The 20,395-nt window shown below is 41.0% G+C and overlaps 2 protein-coding genes across 2 annotated transcripts; both read left to right on the top strand.

The window, feature by feature from the left end:
- Positions 1-588: 588 nt before the first annotated feature.
- grinaa (glutamate receptor, ionotropic, N-methyl D-aspartate-associated protein 1a (glutamate binding)) lies at positions 589-10,890 on the top strand. Its single transcript, XM_061092468.1, has 7 exons — positions 589-680; positions 5,196-5,535; positions 5,999-6,114; positions 6,258-6,458; positions 7,593-7,721; positions 8,064-8,207; positions 9,058-10,890. The coding sequence occupies exons 2-7, from the start codon at positions 5,232-5,234 to the stop codon at positions 9,205-9,207; spliced, it is 1,044 nt and encodes a 347-aa protein (XP_060948451.1). The 5' UTR covers positions 589-680; positions 5,196-5,231; the 3' UTR covers positions 9,208-10,890.
- A 3,606-nt stretch (positions 10,891-14,496) lies between these two features.
- LOC133026325 (protein lifeguard 1-like) lies at positions 14,497-17,768 on the top strand. The gene is made up of 6 exons (XM_061093204.1): positions 14,497-14,800; positions 15,267-15,382; positions 15,527-15,727; positions 16,383-16,511; positions 16,851-16,994; positions 17,619-17,768. Exons 1-6 carry the CDS (start codon positions 14,497-14,499, stop codon positions 17,766-17,768), a joined length of 1,044 nt encoding a protein of 347 aa, XP_060949187.1.
- Positions 17,769-20,395: the final 2,627 nt, after the last annotated feature.

The following is a 20,395-nucleotide window of genomic DNA, read 5'->3' as shown; positions in this document are numbered from 1 at the left end:
AAAACAACAACTGTCAAAGGAGCTAAAGTTAAAAAAAAGACATAGATATAGTCAAATATTGATTGGCAATAACAAGATTATCAGCCAGACTAAAAGAAGAGTTTAGAGGATACGTTACTATTTAATAATAATGATGATACATTTTATTTGTGTCATGCTTAAAGGAATTCAAAGACTAACAGCAATTCTGAAGAGGTTTTAGCTGGAGCTACTGACAGGATGATGTAATGGGTTTCAAGTGAAGTTATACAGATGAGTTTTGATGATTACACCACCGAGGTAATGTACTTTACACCCATGATAACATACCACATGACTGGAACTGGTATGTACCATGTGAACTGGTATGTACCATGTGAACTGGTATGTACCGTGTGAACTGGTATGTACCGTGTGATACTGGTCTGTGTGGAACTTCCCCTTGTTGTGTTTCACCCGAAAAGTGACTGCGTGTGTAACTCTCACATGTCACCGTTATTCAAGAAAATCCAGAGTCATTACCTAAATAAATTGGGTCATGTGACCTCCGGAGGTTCCCACACGTCACGTGGCCACGTCGTGCGGTGACGTCAGAGGCCCCATCGTCTCCGTCGTCCCCGTTACGTTCGCTTTCAGATCAGCCGGAGGAGGAGGAGGAGACGGTGTGTGACGACAGCGACTCTCCAATAAACACGTTAAAGGTGAGAGTGAACGAGTCTACACAGAATATATCAGGGATGTTTGTGTTAGTGGGAAAACTGTTGTTGTTATTGCGTTGGATGTGCTAGCAGCGCGGCTAGCTGAAGCTAACTGGGCTAGCCGCGGACGTCCAGCATCTGCATCTGTCTCCAGCCCTCACCTCACATGAGCGGGACAGACAGCGATGAGAAAACTGTGAAACCTCTCAATGTGTAAACACGTCAGTGAACGAGTGAGGCTCTGATGGGGAGATGACAGCTGGGGGAGAGAAGCGAGAGAAGCTCAGCGTCCTGAAGGAAAACCCAGTGAAAGCTCAGTGGAAGCATCATGGCGAGCCAGCGAGCTGCTTCTGGGCATCCAGGTCCCGATCGATGTCGGGTTGATCCATGTTCTGCAGCAATGGCGGTGGTGTTGTGTGAGTTTGATGGAGCAGAAGATTGCGGTGTCGCACCCCCCCACCACCTGTCCCGCCGAGGCCTAGAGATGGAGCTGCCCGCTGCAGGTCCAACGTGACAGCGGGGCTCGGTGTTTATAACGGGATCGAGTTTCTGTTTTGGTTTCGTGTTCTGCACAAGCAACGAATATAGCTCCTGTCATGGAGGCCCGGATTGCCTTCTCATCCACAGTGTGATCCATCTGTACTGATAATTAATGTTTAATAAACGGTACATGCAGCAGTTGTAGTCATTGATTTGCAATATTTGTTTAACGAGGGCCCTTGCCTGTGGCCCTCAGATATGAAAGGGATAATCACCATGCTGAGGATGATATGTCTCCGGTCTTTGCCTGATGGTTGAAAAAAGTGTTATTGACTCAAAGTTAGGTCTTGAGGATTAAACAACAATTTTAAAGGCACTCAGTAGAGCATGTAACTCCGCAAAGGCCCAACAGTCCCCATACCACCACACTTAAACTCGCTGGGTCTGGATTTTCATTTGGATCCACACCAAACTGCACACACTCATAAATATCAGTCCCCTGCACAAGCCTTATCGTTCTTTATTATCCATGGGATTGTTTTCTGAGGAGAAATTAAGGGAAAGAGTTGAAAGACACCCTATGTTGCCACTAAAGAACCAGAACTTAAGTAAGTTTAAAAAATACAAAAAACAGATCCGCCCCCTGATTTGAATTGATTTGGTTTCTCCGGGACCCATGGAAAAAAGTTCAGTTGTTTTTTGTGAAATTCTTCTCACCAACAAACAAACACTGATTGGCAGAGGTAACAATAAATATCGCAAAATCATTTCTTATCAAGAGCAATATAACAAAAGTTCAATTGATATATTTTAGCCATTATCATGACATTTCCTTTGAAATATGTCTATTTTAAATTTGTATTTGTTAATGCTAGCCTGGTGTAAGGCCATCCCCAGGAATAATCAACACATCCCCAAATATAAACTGTCTTCACTAGTCCAGAACTGTCCTTTGCTGTTTATAGTCGAGATCCACTATTGTCTTAACTAACTCTTCCATAAATGGTTCCTATTTACAGGTCGAAAGTTTAGTTCTCTTTTTTAAAACGTGTTGAGTGAAGCTAAGGCCAGATACCCAATCATGTCTTGTATTATCTCAGACAAACAGCCTCTGTGTTCCTCACAACAGCTCCCAGCCGGAGCAGATTAATTTTATCTCCTTATAATATAGATACAGAAGTCCAGGATTTTCCTGAAAATGGAATCAAATGGGTGTGAGTGTGTGAAGTGAGAATGCTGACAAGAACCATACAGTGAAGATGAGCTATTTTGCCAACTGCTTTGACATAGGGATTACGCGATTTCAGCTCTGAGCTCATGATAAAATAGATTTGTTAGAGCTATGGCTTCGCTACGGCAGTATATTGTTGTCACATGGGAGGAGAGAAGGACACACAAAATAACAATGAGAACTCACTGTACCCGAATGTGTTTTTTCTTCATATCATTCACTGTGGCAGCCGTGTTTTTGTCGTACTTTACACAAAGTGCAGCCATCTGTCCCAAGGTGAGGCGGCTGCAGGTTGACACAGCCAGAGATGCTGCTGACACGGGGTGGCATGATGACAATATCCAGCCACATTGCTGCATTGGAGTGTAGATAGGCTGACAGCCACACAGCCAAGGATTTTAGCTGCCTGGTGGTCGAATTTAAATCAAGACACTAGATTTTGTTATTACCCTCTAAGTGCTTTATGGAGTTTGGATTTATATTATTGGTTCTGTGTTTACTGCAGTGTTTGTTTGTTTGTGGGTGTGTGTGTGTGTGTGTGTCTGTGTGTGAGAGTAGCAACCTACGGGAACAGTTCTCCCTACAGGTTGCAAAACTGTGTTGCTGCTTTTAGAGACAGTTGAAAACTCCATCTTTGAAACAAGTGGGATTCTTCATACATCCTCCATCAAAGAACACAACTTATCACATGCTGATTGTTTTGGCGCCACATATGGTGACATGTTGACCTCTGTGTAGGCCCCTCTGTATTGTGTGGTAGTTCTTTTTTGTCACCGTTTCCTGGTGTTGTTCAGGCATGCGCATAGCATGTTGGTTTTGTGCTAGCCTGATTGTGTTAACGCGGCTCTCTGGCCAGCCAACTGAATCCCTCCCTTTAACCTAATTCTCCCAGTGATAGCTATCAGCAGAAGCCAGAGATAGTGTCACTTTCTTTATTCCACAGTGTCTGGCGTCTCTCCCAAGAGGATTTGAAATCTCCCACGTAATTCTGTAAAGCTGTACAAACAATCTCACAGCTTCTCAGACATGGAAGTGAAACTATTGTGGCGGTGGAATTGACCCTGTGCACTTGAGAAATGAATGGGTGACAGAGAGGACAGTAACTTGTAATGCCTTTCACCGATGAGCCTAAACCTTTTTTACTTTTACTTTTATTTCAGCCCCTGGTTTCATTAAACCAGCTTCTTTCTTTAGTACTTAAAGCTACATGGATCAGTGAAATCATCATATAAACTATCTATCATTCATTGCATTTAAACCATGTTGCTTTTGTTTGTATTTTCTTATCATTAATTGACCATGATTAGCAGTCAATTGTTGTGTAAAACAAACACTCTGATGTGATCACCTTGGACTTAAGGCTAGACAATTAATCAAATCATGAAAAACAAAAAAATATTAGTTTCAGATATGGAGAAGTTTATTTATTTTGTGTGTGTCTGTGTGATAGCAATTCATGTGGTTTCAGCCCAGTTGACCAGGCCTAACATGAATGGCAGATTCTTTCAACTCCTGATTTAGTATTTTAAATGCTTTACATGGACATTGGACAGGGTGTGGATCACATGCTCCACGTTGCATATCACATTATCTTTTAAGGACGCTTGGGCTCAACTTTGTTCACTTAACAGACATCTTGTGGGACACAAGCAAATAAAAAGCCTTTAGAACAACCCCCCTCGCTTACACAACCACTGTTGCTGTCCGGAAAGCCAGGAAGGATTTCAGACAATTGTTGTAATCTGTTATGATCTTAATGGAGACTGTCATTATCAAGTAGAGCCAAGCGTGCGCCATGTTTTTTCTGCAGTCTCTTCCTGCACCGTCCCCGTGATTATCAGTCAGGGATCATGAGGACACATGCTGATATCTGACGTGTGTTGCATAATGCTCACCGTGTGTAATTCAGTGTGGGAGGAGAGGGATAGAGTTTAATATGACAAACAGTGGCAGTGTCTGGAAAGAAGCATTTTGAGGACGGAGTGTGTTTGCATGTCTGAAGAGTCAGTCCGAAGCCAACTCCAGCTCTTCTCTTGAATTCAGCAATTAGGGGAATAGTGTCTGGCTGCCTTCCTGCTCAACTTGTTTTCCTCTGGGGACTGGACTAACCCTTCATATTAAACCTTCCCAAATAGTATAGAAAACACTAAAAAACCTTCTGATTCTGACATCTGTTGCTTAGAGGTTTCTGTTTAATTTTGCATTCTGTGATTAGCTGCATTGTTAGCATTATGTAGATTGTAATGAAAATAGCACAGAAACCTGTTAACCTGGGTTATACTAGGGCCTAGTGTGGGGAGGGACACATCGTTAATGGCTAGTATGTCAGGTCTCATTCTGAAACAAAGCAGATTAATAATACATTTGGTTACCAAGACACCACCTGCGTCCATGGTAACACTGTCTGTACTGGTCCGTTGGTCTCCTTGTTTCTCTTGCACCGTCCCGGCTCCATGTTTCTTTCCAGCTAAGTGCATTTCTTCAACTGACAGTTTTATACTGGAGTGATTGTCTTCTGTGATTTCTTGTTTTGGTTTCTACTCACATCAGGTTAATTCATAATAATGTTATTGTCATATAAATTTGAGAATAACACAGTAATTTAAAAATGATTCTTAGAGGAGTCACCTAAAACCTTCAGGGGCTGATTCATTGAAGCTACCAAATACCTACCTCGCCTTGCTAATTAAAATAGACATTGGAGCTGAAATGTTTAATCAATGAATTAATACTAAATTATTAATAAATGAATGAGCAGAAAATCAAATCTTCTTTAATTGTTAATTATATTTCTCTTGTTTTCACAGATTTTTCTGACTGTAGAGTGAGCCTTACCCCACACCATGTCCAAGGACAAGAGTGGATACCCTGGTATGGGTGAGACCAACCCTCTTCATAACAATGTGTACGGACCCCCTCAGCCAGGTTTCGGCATGCCCCCTCCCAACTACACCCAGGCCCCAGGGGGACCTTACCCACCAGCAGCTGGCTACGGGCAGCCAGGCTTCGCTCAGGCAGGCCCAGGTTTTGCCCCAGGTCCTTACCCTCAGATGCCTTATCCTCAGATGCCCTACCCACAGGGACCCTACCCTGAGGGGCCTTACCAGCAAGGAGCCCCACAGCCAGGCTTTCCCGGCGACCCCAATGGTGAGTAGTTCAACTAAAGGTTTGAGGCATTAATGAGTAGAATTTTACCACATAAGGTCAACCAATCTTTGTTATTTGATACATGAATACGCCACAAGTCATAAAGTTTGAGGAGCTATGCCTGATATACCGACTTTCAGTTTATTGGACATAAACCTCAATGGGCTCAAACATAACTGCATCGCTTTGCTCTATAAAGCTGTCTCAGTTCCCACCTGGAAGCTGTTTGTTGATTGATTGATCTGCACATTAAATGCACATTTATATGAAAATAGTGTTGCTGTCACAGGCAACAATATAAATATCTGGCTTCACTTTAGATCACACTTAACACATCTGACTAAGTAATTAATGAGATGATGAATACCACACGTGGAGTGTGGTATTAATCATTAATCAAGTTTTTAACAGTTGATTATTTCAATTTTTAACCTCTAATTGTTGTCATGTAACTGTTCACCAGTACCTGCTGGCAGCCCTGGTTACCATGGAGATGTTCCTCCATCTTACTACGACAACGAGGAGTTCACCAACTCTGGCTTTGAAGATAAGACCATCCGACAGGCCTTCATCAGAAAGGTAGGTCCTTTACCTTCCTTATTCTTGGAGATTAAATGGATCTAATATAAGACTAAATACCATATGTGATGTGATGTTACTACAAATACCAACAAAATATACTTTCTATCTCTAAAATGTGCCTGATTTCTTTCTCCCATCAGGTCTTCATGGTTCTCACGGTGCAGCTGTCAGTCACTTTTTCTTTTGTTGCCGTGTTCACCTTTGTCGATGAAGCCAAGACCTTTGTGCGACAGAATCCGTGGACATACTATGTGTCCTATGCAATCTTCTTTGTGTCATTAATCGTCCTCAGTTGCTGTGGAGAGTTCCGCCGCAAGCACCCCTGGAACTTGATTGCACTGGTAAGAACTTCACACCATTCCAGCAGGGGGCAGTAAAGGAGAAGACTATAAAATGCAGTGGGCTCAGTCATACTTACTTAGAAAGGGTACGCTAGACAGTAGTTGACAAGAATTACGGCCTTTGGTAATGGAGTATTCAGGCGCAGTTCAAGATACACCGGTTTGCCAAGGAGCAGGCGCAAGAGTTGGTTGTAAGGGGGCAAGTAACTCGACTACACACTATCTGTTAGGACGGGCAATCAAACTTTTACTGCAGTCCAGCAAAGATAATTGCATTTGGTTTTGTAACAAATGAATACCGACCTGTTGCAACTCTTAACTGAACACTATACAAGCCAAAGGCAATGACTGTTGATGGCAACGTGGACAATGGGGTCTTGACCATGTAACCAACAATGGCCAGTGACTGCTGAGTGTCACCATCTTTGCTGTAGTGGCACTCAACCATGAATCTGTAAAGACAGGGGGTTTAAGATTGGCATGTTAGTGTAAAACCAAAACTGCCATTAAGACAGATGATGAATGACTTAAATAGAATTGCATCAACAGAGTTACGTGTGCTGCATAGACTACTAACTTGAGTGGGTCATTTCTTGTAATTACGCCATACTTGAGGTTCAGAGCTGTGACAACAGTTTGCACCTCAGCCAAGTAGATCTTTGTCTCACCTACGTCCTGTAAAGAGAAGTAATTTTCTCCTCAGGTGGGCATCAAGTCTCAGGCATGTATAATGTACTGCAAGCATTTTTAAAGAGACAAGTAGCTATGACACCCAATAAAATATGATGAAAGATATGCAGCAGTTGAGATATTACTAATCAGTGCTAGTTGCATATAACATTTAAGCAGGAGCACTATTCAAGAGCCATGGGGGGGGGGGGACAGTTTTTATCTAAGTGAGAAAGGGAACCCTCAGTTTTAAACACATATTTGTAACTTTTTTGGTAAACACTGGAATAGACTGTCTTCCTGGAGAGACAAAAAATTGTACTCTTCGTACATAAATAATATTATAATATAATAATTGTAATCATGTCAACTACTTTCTGATCCAATATTCTCTGGCACATGATCTTACACATTGAAAGTGTATATTGAGTCGTGTTCATTTGCATTCCTTCCTGTGTCTTGCAGTCCATCCTGACCCTGAGCCTCTCCTACATGGTGGGTATGATCGCCAGCTTCTACGACACAGAGACTGTCATCATGGCTGTGGGCATCACTGCAGTGGTCTGCTTTACTGTGGTCCTGTTCTCTCTACAGGTCAGTACACACAGACTGCCACTGGAATAAATATATTTTAAATGTCTACACTGATCCAAACATCACAGCCTGGTTCTTTGTCACTTGAGTTAAACGGGAAGCAGGAGTTAGAAATCCTTCTGATTAGTTATTCACAGTGATATGCTCAGACCAGTCAATCACACTCACAAGTATTCAAACTACTAGATTAGATTCTTATGAATTGTTAAGGCTGCATTTGAAGAACATTTCTTTTGGTAATCCAGATTTCTCTTATTGGTTTTATCATGGCTCATATTTTACAATGCTTTACTTTCCTTGGTCTTTTCTGAGCCAGTTTTCCTCTGTTGTTCTTTCCCACAGAGCAAGTATGACTTCACTTCCTGTCGGGGTGTGCTGTTTGTGTGCCTGATCGTGCTGCTGCTCTTCTCCATCCTCTGCATCTTCATCCGCCACAGGATCCTGCACATTGTCTATTCCTCACTGGGGGCTCTGCTCTTCACCTGCGTACGTATCACACTTATAATGTGTCATCAGTTTGGAGAAGTTCAATCTGCTCAATAAGGGATAATAACATCGACAGAATGTTAGAAGAGTAAAGCAACAATCAGCTACTTTTTAGCTACTTTCCATTGAAAGTAGCTAAAAGTTCAGATGGCAAAAAAATGGCGCTGCGCAGCGCCATTCTCAAGCGTGCAGGCGCCTGGCTGTTCAAATGGGACACGCATCTCTGAGCAGCGGTCAGCCCCCGATTCTGCTTTCTCCACTTGTTGTAGTATGTAACCCGTTCAATGTAGGGGTTTGGGGGTAAATGATGATGTCTTCATAGCCCCCCCAACCCTCTCTTGCTCTCTCAGTCTATCTGCTGTGGCTGTAGTGGATGGGCAAAGGGGGACATTTAATTGTGTGATTGGGAAAATCTGGAAAATTGGGAAAATTAAAACTTCAGGACAACAGAAGGGGAATACAAAGTATAGGATGCATATTTGATCATTTATATCATATAAAATATGTCGTCTATATCGTTTAAAATCATTTTTCAGTGCAGAAAGTGTGGTTGTAGTTGTGTTACGCCTTTCTTCAAACCTTGGCACTTCCACTCTGTAGATTCTCTGGGTGCTGCACTGTGTGACAATGTTATCTTGAATAACACTGTATAATGAGGGTACTTTTGTCGTGTCGCTTTTGATTGTGTTAAACGGTTCATAGATTATGACAATACCTGGATATATTTGGTATATGTTACTACAGCATCTAAAATAATTGCAGATATACAGAACTTTTATGTCCCTCATTTTAGATTCAAGGTTTCTAAACCTATTGAAATGACTGATTCCATCCTCCTTCCTCTCTGCAGTTTTTGGCTGTTGACACTCAGCTTCTCCTGGGCAACAAGAAGATGGCCCTGAGTCCAGAGGAGTACATCTTTGCTGCCCTCAACCTCTACACTGACATCATCAACATCTTCCTCTACATCCTGGCTATAGTGGGACGCTCCCGTGAATGAGCCTTAAAAGAAGAAAAGAAAGCAGGGAGACAGAGAGCACCTCCCCATCATTGTGAAATGTCTTTAACATGCCCTTTTATCTCTGACTCCTTTTACTTTTCCCCCCATTTGACTCCTAATTTCCCTCATACACTCACTTCTTTGAAAGAGGTAGCAGGGCTGTGGAGGAGATGCAGCTGCTCATAAAAGGCAGATGAGCAGGACGCTATTTATCAAATTGCCGTTGATGACAGAATGCGATGATCTGTCTTTTCCTCAAGTTAGAGATCATTGCTTGCTCCAACTAACTGCTTTCACTAACACAACATAGTGTCTATGTCAGTCCCACACAACCCCTTCACCACAGCAGAATACTTGTTATCCTGTGAGTGCTCGGCATTAAACAGAGATAAAACAGGGTGGAGAGAGAGAGTGGGGAAGGCGTCTGTAACCTTCAATACCAGTGCGAAACGTTTTTGCCTGAAGAGTGGAAATCAGTGCTAGAAATACCTCTTCATTCAATCTGTCTGTTTCCCCAAAAGTATCTCTCCCTTTTCGAAACTGCTGGTGTAAAGTAACTCTGCATGGCAACACTGGAAACACAACTAAAGCTCTGTTACGATTCTCTAACCAGACCAGAGGAATATCTCTAGCTTGCTTTTCACGGCTGTAAATAGTTGCGTGTATTACTGTATGTGATGCCACTCTGCCCCTGCCACTGAAAGGCATTCTGGGGCGATTAATATGGATGTGCTGCTTTTAGGGAAACGTGTGAGCCGGTCTCAGAAGTTTGCTGACCCATTATAGTTACTTAAAACTTGACAATGGCTTAGAACGAAGATCGGTGTTGGATGTATCCGACAAACATGAACATAGATTAACATTAAGGAAGTAAATTATGTTATTATCTTTTCAAAAGGAAGGAAAACTCTACTTTCGAAGCTGAGATGTTCACTTATATTCTTTCCTGTTCTCACAAACTCCCTCTTGTCTGTTCATCAGTGTGAAGTGACATTTTGGTGTTATATATTTATTTTTTCTCCTTGCAAATGTGAAATTTTGAAGTGCTGGAATGTCTGGCCACTTTTATACCAAGCTAATCCAGGTTTCAGCGCTTCTGATATTCTAAAACAGCTAATATGAAGTCGATGGACACCGAGCTTGTAGGAAATGGTATTTATATCTTTTCTATTTATTAAGCTTGAAATAGATGGCAGGGTTGCTTTGAAGTAGCTATAAGTGGTGTTAAGGAAAAACAAAACACTAAAATGTGACTGTGCTTTAGTTTATTGTGGAACCATAGCATTCTGGTTGCAGAACATACAAAGTGCAGCAGGCTAAAGGAATCAATATGCACTGGAAGCCAAACGACTCCTACACACAAACACACACAACTTGAATGATTTATTTAACATGAAGATTTTTAATTCTGTAACTTCTGTTTGGAATTTTCACCAATTGCATGACTCTTTCCTCCCGTTTGCATGTGCTGATGATGCACACTGTACAGGTATTACAGAGACACTGTTGTTTGACAGCCCTGTTAGACTTTTCTTTTTTTTAAATCTTGTGTTTGTATCTAACTAACGTGTATGTGTGTATATACAACCCCTTAGTGAATTGATGTGTATAGATAAAAGTAAGTTTTGGGCTTTGTAGGTCTGTTTGCATTGTATATTTGCATTAAATCAAAATTGAACCACATTCCTTAACACAGCTATTGGACTTTCATCACAGCAGATGCAATGTCAAGGTGTTAACTTTGTGTTGGTGAACAGGAAAGTGCACATCAGAGAAATGATATATAACATCCAGAGCTCTTTTGAGGGCTGTGCTTTTGATGGTTATTATTAGAAGACTTAATCAGAGCATCTATAAATTGGAAATAATATATACTTTAGTTGATTCAGGAGTATCTGCACTCTTGCATAAGATGTCAGGTACAAATAACCCATGTCTAAATTAAAGTCTTTATTTCTCAGTTGTCATGTTATTAGGAACACCCAGGTCAAACTAATGCAGTCAAACACGAGTCGTGAATTAAGTCAACCAACCAGTCAACCACTCCACAAACTACAGCCTCCATAGCAATCATACAGATGAATAATCGCTTCTTTCACAATGGAGAACTGTGGTGTTAGACTGCATTAATTAAACCTAAGTGTTCTCTGTTCTTCTTCTTTTCTCTCTTTAATGAAGATAACATTTTCAAAATCCTGTACTAGTCAGGTTTAAATTGTGGTGGATAATTCCGTACATGTCATAAGCAAACTTTAACATAGAAGATTTAATGGCTCCAAAATAAATTAAACGGAAAGTAAAAGCTGAAAGAACAAGTCGATGATCCTTTCAACTCAGAAAAAACATCCTTTTTATATTTTCTTCATTAGGTTTCCAGCAGTAAAAATGAATGACATACTGACTTAGATCCATATCTGTTTATAACGCATTTGGAAGCAATAATTAATTCTCTATAAGCTGCAGTTACAGTTTTTATCTGTAACTAGTAACTTTTACAACTTTAAATAAATATATATTAGTCTCTTATTCTGCTGCTGTGGTGCGTTTGCACGTTAGAAACTGTTGGCGCCAACCGTTGCTTCCTCTTGCCCGCCTCCCTTCTGCCACAGCTCAGGGTGAAGTAGGAAGTGAAGTCGCTGAGTCAGGTCAGGAAAACAGGTGGATAAACATGAGCACATTTTCAGGTTAGTTGTCTTTAATTTATCTTGAGCTACAAATCAAAGACTGTAGCTGATTCACATCCATTTAAAATGACAAAGAAATCTTAGGTGATGCAGTTTTCAAAACTCAGCTCCGTAGCATCACCTATCTAAGATGAACTTGAGAAAACGCGGTAACAGTTATCGAGCCCGGTCCCGTCTGGACCGGACAGCGTCGTGTTCGTGAATTCGAGGTTCAAATGGGAAAGGTTAATAATTAAGACAAGTTCCATGTTCAAAAGTTTCACAGTACTACATTTATTGTATAAGAACAATACTTACAGAGAGTGTCTGGGGTTCTGCCGGACACGTCACCAGGTTCTCTGGATCATGTCTGAAGAAGCCCAGAGTGACAAATTACAACACATTATATAGAGAGAAACTGGGTGTGGCCTGAGATGGGAGAAGTACATTTGGCATGAGGGTGGTTTGAGTCCAATTGAAGACGTACACCTGGCATGAGGAAAGGTTTTAGTCCAATAGAAGACGTGCACCTCAGAGGTGGGAAGGTTTGAGTCCTCCAATGGGTGTTTGAGATGTGGCAACACTACCTACATGCAAACCCCGGAATGAAAGTTCAACAACGTCTTTTCTGTGTAGATATGAAGCATTTGAAAATACCTGCTAGTGGAGGGAAACCTTTAACGGACACCACTCATCTATGCAAGCAATAGCAGTTTGACAGTTGCCTAGATAACGCAGGCCTCTGCCCTGTTGAGCGATACTTCAGCTCCCATAAGTTCATTCCACATCCTGTTTGTGTGTGTGTTAAAGCAGCGAATATGAGCGTGCAAGCAAAAGACATTTGATATAATCACAACATTACCCAAACTGTATTTTATTATCGGGTTGACACATGTTCGTGTGCTACAGTTGCAGCTATAAGCTTATTCAAAGTATGGTCTGGGAATTAAGTTCCTGTTTCCACCTTTCTGGCACACAGTGTGTTTGAAGAACCAACTATCATATACATGTTGTTTCAGTGTACACAGGCTACAGTGACAGTTTATACTTTGTATTATGCATTATTGATTATATATACTATGCAGCTGATATTATTCATAGGATATAGGTAAAACATAGATATCTCAACACAGTGAGACAGAAGAGGCAGAAATGTTCATAGTAACTGCTGAAATATATCTGTTTAGTAAGTGGCAGTATCTTATCATCTTATTTTTTTAACAATTTATGTTACCTTAGTGGAAAAAGTCAGAAGTTTTAGCTAAAAGCTAACGCTGGTACTTGAACTGTAGTTTCCGGTGGTCACTCAATCGGTGCCGAGACAAAACCGGAGCTGTGCAGCAATTGGCAGTTTGGTTGATCATCAGCTGTTAATGCAAGTTTGTAAAAGACAAATTTAAGGCCTATCTGCATAGTATAAATGATTGATAGAATATATTAGCAAATTAATTGATAATGAAGATGCAGCCCTGTGACAATAATTAAATTGATCAGGTTAAGCCTTAGGAAAAGTGTAAATACCTGGTATCAACCATCAGGCATGGCCACACAAATATAGTGTAAATGCACTAAATGTCTGTGTGTCTTCATTAAGCTCATTTCCTCATTCTCAGTTGTTGTAATTTAAGAAATGTGCATCTCTCACATGATAGATGTCACAGCTACATGATGCTCATCAAAACAACTCTTTCATAATCATTCATTTTGTCAGCGCATTCTATTATTTCCTAATCACAGTGATTATCATCATATTACTGTTGCTTTTATGCATTTCCATTAACTTATTAAACCATTGTCTAAATGATACCTCTTGTTATTCTACTCTCTGCTGCCACTTCCTGATCCACCTGTAAGGTCTTCAACGCCTGGATGACAGCTTGTTGCATATCATCCCCTGAGGGCCTGCCTATCACTGGTGTTGTAGTGGCTATTTGTGTAAAAGATGTTTCAGTCAAAAATAAACGTTGCCTCTCTTAGTTCATTTTTTTAATTGGTCGGTGAAAGCTTGCCTTTCATAACGTGCACTGAAGAATGCACATCCACATGAAATCCACAAAAGCCAACAAATGTTCCCTTTCCCAGTTTTCTTGTTTTATAGTTCTTTGTTTCAAAGTAAGGTTTTTTATTTTATTCCAAAGGAAGGCTTTGTACTTTGATGTTCCAACTGAAGGTTTTTTTCTTTGATGTACCAAAGGATGTTTTTGTTTTATTCCAAAGGAAAGTTTTTAACTTTATGTAGTGACTATTGGTCCAAAAGGTTTTGTCAATATAAACTTATCAAAAGGCCACTGAGGTCTAGTTGGGTTGTACTCAGGCAATTAAAGAAGTCGATTGTCCACGCTGAATTAACGGTTGGGTGGATTTATTTTCCCGTTCAAAAACAAAGATATACATATGTATCAGGCAGATGCAGCGTTTGGGTCTTTGTCAGTTTGGCCTAGATGTTGTGCTGTCCTTTCCTTTGTCGACTTCCCTCTTAGACTATGCATTGATGATATATATACAGATACAAATCCCCTTTACTTGTCAAATGGTTGTTTATTGTGGATGTTGCTTTTGAAGAATAATTATATTTCTCTTGTTTTCACAGATTTTTCTTACTGTAGAGTGAGCCTTACTTCACACCATGTCCAAGGACAAGAGTGGATACCCTGGTATGGGTGAGACCAACCCTCTTCATAACAATGTGTACGGACCCCCTCAGCCAGGTTTCAGCATGCCACCTCCCAGCTACAGCCAGGCCACAGGGGAACCTTACCCACCAGCAGCTGGCTACGGGAAACCAGGCTTCGCTCAGGCAGGCCCAGGTTTTGCCCCAGGTCCTTACCCTCAGATGCCTTGTCCTCAGATGCCCTACCCACAGGGACTCTACCCTAAGGGGCCTTACCAGCAAGGAGCCCCACAGCCAGGCTTTCCCGGAGACCCAACTGGTGAGTAGTTCAACTAAAGGTTTGAGGCATTGATGAGTAGAATTTTACCATATATAAGGTCAACCAATCTTTGTTACTTGATACATGAATACGCCACAAGTCATAAAGTTTGTCATGGACAAATTGTGGAGCTATACCTGATATACCAACTTTCAGTTTATTGGACATAAACCTCAATGGGCTCAAACATAACTGCATCGCTTTGCTCTATAAAGCTGTTTGTTGATTGATTGATCTGCACATTAAAAGCACAATTATATAAAAATAGCGTTGCTGTCACAGGCAACAATAAAAAATATCTGGCTTCACTTCAGATCACACTTATGACATTTGACTAAGTAATTAATGAGATGATCAATACCACCTGTGGAGTGTGCTGAAAAACCATCCACTTGTTTAGCCAAGTTTTAACAGTTGATTATTTTATTTTTTAACCTCTAATTGTTGTCATGTTACTGTTCACCAGTACCTGCTGGCAGCCCTGGTAACCGTGGTGATGTAGCTCCATCTTACTACGACAACGAGATGTTCACCAACTCTGGCTTTGAAGATAAGACCATCCGACAGGCCTTCATCAGAAAGGTAGGTCCTTTACCTTCCTTTTTCTAGGAGATTAAATGGATCTAATATAAGACTAAATACCATATGTGATGTGATGTTACTACAAAATACCAACAAAATATACTTTACAACTCTAAAATATGCCTAATTTCTTTCTCCCATCAGGTCTTCATGGTTCTCACAGTGCAGCTGATGGTCACTTTTTCATTTGTTGCCGTGTGCACCTTTGTCGATGAAGCCAAGACCTTTGTGCAACAGAATCCGATGATTGCGTATGTGTCCTACGCAATCTTCTTTGTGTTAATAATCGTCCTCAGTTGCTGTGGAGAGTTCCGCCGCAAGCACCCCTGGAACTTGATTGCACTGGTAAGAACTTCACACCATTCCAGCAGGGGGCAGTAAAGGAGAAGACTATACTAACAATAACACTCTTTCCAATTCCTGCTGATTTCCTCTTCAGTATAAATTCTCATTAAGGCCTGGACTTAGAGGTTGGCTCATCTGTACTCCCCTATCTTCTGCAAATTTAACTCTAAATGCAGCTGCAGATTTTTAAGAGTGGTGAATGAAGTAAAGTACTGGAGAACTTGAATTATCAGAAATGTTCAGAGCTGCAAGCCCTAGCCCTAAACGTCTTGTATTTTTTTGGAAAATACTTTCCCCCCCGAGCAGAACATTTTTGGTAAAAAACATTTCCCTTGGCTTACTTAAGACTGAGGTCCCTGTGGACCTTCCAATGGTTTCTAGTTCCTGTGTATTGCTCCTGCAGTTTTTTTTTTCTAAGTGAGAAAGGGAACCCTCAGTTTTAAACACATATTTGTAACTTTTTGGTAAACACTGGAATAGACTGTCTTCCTGGAGAGCCGAAAAAATTGTACTCTTCGTACATAAATAATATTATAATATAATAATTGTAATCATGTCAACTATTTTCTAATCCAGTATACTCTGGCACATAATCTCACTCATTGAAAGTGTATCTTGAGTTGTGTTCATTTGCATTCCTTCCTGTGTCTTGCAGTCCCTCCTGACCCTGAGCCTCTCCTACATGGTGGGTATGATCGCCAGCTTCTACGACACAGAGACTGTCATCATGGCTGTGGGCATCACTGCAGTGGTCTGCTTTACTGTGGTCCTGTTCTCGCTACAGGTCAGTACACACAGACTGCCACTGGAATAAATATATTTTAAATGTCTACACTGATCCAAACATCACAACCTGGTTCTTTGTCACTTGAGTTAAACGGGAAGCAGTGAGAAATCCTTCTGATTAGTTATTCACAGTGATATGCTCAGACCAGTCAATCACACTCACAAGTATTCAAACCACTAGCTTAGATTCTTATGAATTATTAAGGCTGCATTTGAAAAACATTTCTTTGGGTAATCCAGATTTCTCTTATTGGTTTTATCATAGCTCATATTTTACAATACCTTACTTTCCTTGGTCTTTTCTGAGCACATTTTCCTCTGTTATTCTTTCCCACAGAGCAAGTATGACTTCACTTCCTGTTATGGTGTGCTGTTTGTGTGCCTGATCGTGGTGGTGCTCTTCGGCATCCTCTGCTTCTTCATCCGCCACAGGATCCTGCACATCGTCTATTCCTCACTGGGGGCTCTGCTCTTCACCTGCGTACGTCATACGACATCACACTTATAATGTATCATCAGTTTGAAGAAGTTTAATCTGCTCAATAAGAGATAATAACATCGACAGAATGTTAGGAGAGTAAAGCAGAAATCAAGCTACTTTTTAGCTATACTTTCCATTGAAAATATCTTTTAAAGTCTGTTCAACAACAGTTTAAAAAAACATCCTCTATTTCACACAGTGACCATCCACTGTCCAGTTATATGCTTGGTTTTAGCCTAGTTCACTTATGATACGGCCCGCTCAAAATGTGCCTGTCTTTGTTAATGCTGTTCTGTGCCACTAATAGTATCTGGATGACGGTGCAGAAAGTGTTGTAGTTGTGTTACGCCTTTCTTAAAACCTTGGCACGTCCACTCTGTAGATTCTCTGGACTGTGTGACAATGTTATCTTGAATAACACTGTATAATGAGGGTACTTTCGTCCTGTCGCTTTTGATTGTGTATAATGGTCATAGATTATGACAATACATGGATATATTTGGTATATGTTACTACAGCATCTAAAATAATTGCAGATATACACAACTTTTATGTCCCTCATTTTAAAGCCAAGGTTTCTACACCTATTGCAATGACTGATTCCATCCTCCTTCCTCTCTGCAGTTTTTGGCTGTTGACACTCAGCTTCTCTTGGGCAACAAGAAGATGGCCCTGAGTCCAGAGGAGTACATCTTTGCTGCCGTCCTCCTCTACACTGACATCGTGAACATCTTCCTCTACATCCTGGCTATCTTTGGACACTCCCGTCAATGAGGCTGCATCTTTAAAGAAGAAAAGAAAGCAGGGAGACAGAGAGCACCTCCCCATCATTGTGAAATGTCTTTAACATGCATGCCCTTTTATCTCTTTTTACTCCTTTTACTTTCCCCCCCATTTGACTCCTAATTTACCTCATACACTCACTTCTTTGAAAGAGGTAGCAGGGATGTGGAGGAGATGCAGCTGCTCATAAAAGGCAGATGAGCCGGACGCTATTTAACAAATTGCTGTTGATGACAGAATGCGATGATCTGTCTTTTCTAGGGCTGTCAATAGATTAAAAAAAATTAACTAATTAATCTCACATTTTGAATCGCGATTAATCTATAAAATATATTTAAATATCATGTTTGATAAATTGTGGGGGAAAAAAAGAAAATCCAGCTGAGAATATGCCCAATGTCCTTGGAAACAAAAACACTGCTTCTTTCCTCAGTGAAACATCCAGATTAGTCAAATAAAGGTGTATTGAGACACCATTGTTACTGTCATCTTTAACATCAAACAACACACACAACAGCATAACAAGTGGCCTTGGTAAACTGAACTGACATTCAAAACTTAAAGTGCCAGCAAACATGAAAATTAAAACAGGAAGATCTCTGCTACTTTAACTGAATTTTGCCTAATCATCTCTGACTTTCAGCCAATTGCTGAGACAGACAAACATTATCTGGAGCCAATTCTGCTCTCCTCTTCTGGCGTTATGACCTGAGAGTGAGAACAGCCACTCACAGGGCACTGTGGTAGCTGGGGTTGACAGGTGTTTCTTTGCTATTCCTGCAAGCTTCTCATGTGTGTGCAGTCTTCCTGACCATCAATTTAGTGGACAGTCCCACATCTGCAATTTTGGCTCCGCTCTGTAATGATCCAGAGCTTTGTCAATGGACTCCTCCTCTTCTTCCTCTGAATCTGTATCAGAGGAGGCCAACAAGAAGTAAGACATCCTCTGCTTTTTTGGATCCTCTGTCTCTCTTACAGGTCCAGAACGCATCCCTCCTTTGTCCTCCAGCATCAGGTTGCACAGTAAAGCCCACCCCTCACCTCTTTCCGGAGGCGCTTCAAGTCCTTAAACCTGGGGTCACACAGTGTCGCAATCTTCAGCATCTTCAGATTGGTATTCTCTTTGCGATTGGCAAGGTCTGCACTAAAGGTGTCTATGAATTTCACCACTTAGATGGGATCATCATCAGATGACTCCATCACCCTGGACAGGTGGCACAAGGCTGGTAAGACCACTGAGCAGGAAACATACTGCTCTCCTCCCAGTAGTTCAGTCACATGTCTGCAATAAAAGGTGCAGGCATGTTTTAATAAGGGCCTTAAAACAATCACTCTCACACACATGCACACACACAGGACGGGGAAACAGTAAAAAATAAAATATTAGCAGAGTGGAAGCATAAATGGAGAGAGAGAGAGAGAGGGAGCATAGAGTCGAATATAGGCCTCACTCAAAGAAAAAGACAGTCAGAGGGAGAGCACAGACACAAACTGAGGGACAGAGTACTGAGTAGTCTACACTCAGAAAACATTGGCAAAGGGAAAGTATAAGTAGGCCTACACATATGAACATGCACACATGCAAACAAAACAGAGAGATGACATGAGAGCGAGAGTGAGGGTAGGAGACATCGAGTATAGGCCCCATCGAAAAGAAAGGGAGAGCAGAGAAACAAATGAAATGAGAGAAGACAGGGAGAGGAGTAGCTTAGGCCACATGCATAAAATATTATCAGAGGAAGAGAGTAAGTGGGCCTACACACACGAACATGCACACGTCATGCCGGGTTTACGCACACCGGAAGTAAACAAAGTTGCGTTAACTGCGTTTAAATATTTTATCGCTTTAATCTTGGCCACAATATTCTCAGATTAACGCTTTAACTTTGACAGCCCTAGTTATAAACAATCTCACCAGAGGAAATAAAAACACACACAACATTCTAGTGAAAATAAGCAACAGGTTTAATTTTATTTTCAATACCAGAGTAGAACTACATAAAAACCATGTCCACCATCATGAAAGCAGGAAAATCTTCAGCTGATGAATCTGGAGCTACTTGCAGGTGAAGGTCATACATGTATTTAAGTATTTAAGTTTGAATGGACACGTTTTTAAATGATTTCTATTGTAGTTGGTCAGCTGTCGAGATAGATTTTGAATGGCAGCATTTGACACTATCAAACATTATCCAATATATCAACACTGGAGAAGTGTTGGAATTTAACATGGGTGCTGTACACAGCTTGTACCACAAGATGTCGGTAAGACAACAGGATGAGGCGAGGACAACAGAGAGGTTTCCCCATCACTGCCCTCTGCTGGCGATAACTTTGAAATTCTGCAACAGTGTACGAACGATGATGATTTTATTATAATTTCTTTGATAAAAACAAATAGGTCACAGTTTAGCATGCACACATTCGTTACACAGGTCCAAAGTAGAACTGATCAAAGGGACTAATCTACTGGAACATGGCATCATTTGACAGGCTGGTCAGGCTTTGTGATCATTTGGTGAAATCGGTCACAGAACGCAATATGAACATGAGATGTTTTAAGTGTGTACTTTATATGCAAGTTGGACTGTAATGTTCACGGAGCTCCTTCAATGACA

This window comes from Limanda limanda, chromosome 19 (assembly GCF_963576545.1).
Source record: "Limanda limanda chromosome 19, fLimLim1.1, whole genome shotgun sequence".
Taxonomy (NCBI): Eukaryota; Metazoa; Chordata; class Actinopteri; order Pleuronectiformes; family Pleuronectidae; genus Limanda; species Limanda limanda.
This window is presented reverse-complemented; position numbering and strand designations above follow the sequence as displayed.

Bases quoted from the DNA above. Each gene is read 5' to 3' on its own strand.
- grinaa (XM_061092468.1), top strand. From the start codon at position 5,232: ATGTCCAAGGACAAGAGTGGATACCCTGGTATGGGTGAGACCAACCCT. The intron at 6,459-7,592 runs GTAAGAACTTCA...TGTGTCTTGCAG, and splicing joins CCTGGAACTTGATTGCACTG to TCCATCCTGACCCTGAGCCT. The intron at 7,722-8,063 runs GTCAGTACACAC...TCTTTCCCACAG, and splicing joins TGGTCCTGTTCTCTCTACAG to AGCAAGTATGACTTCACTTC.
- LOC133026325 (XM_061093204.1), top strand. From the start codon at position 14,497: ATGTCCAAGGACAAGAGTGGATACCCTGGTATGGGTGAGACCAACCCT. The intron at 15,383-15,526 runs GTAGGTCCTTTA...TTCTCCCATCAG, and splicing joins GACAGGCCTTCATCAGAAAG to GTCTTCATGGTTCTCACAGT. The intron at 16,512-16,850 runs GTCAGTACACAC...TCTTTCCCACAG, and splicing joins TGGTCCTGTTCTCGCTACAG to AGCAAGTATGACTTCACTTC.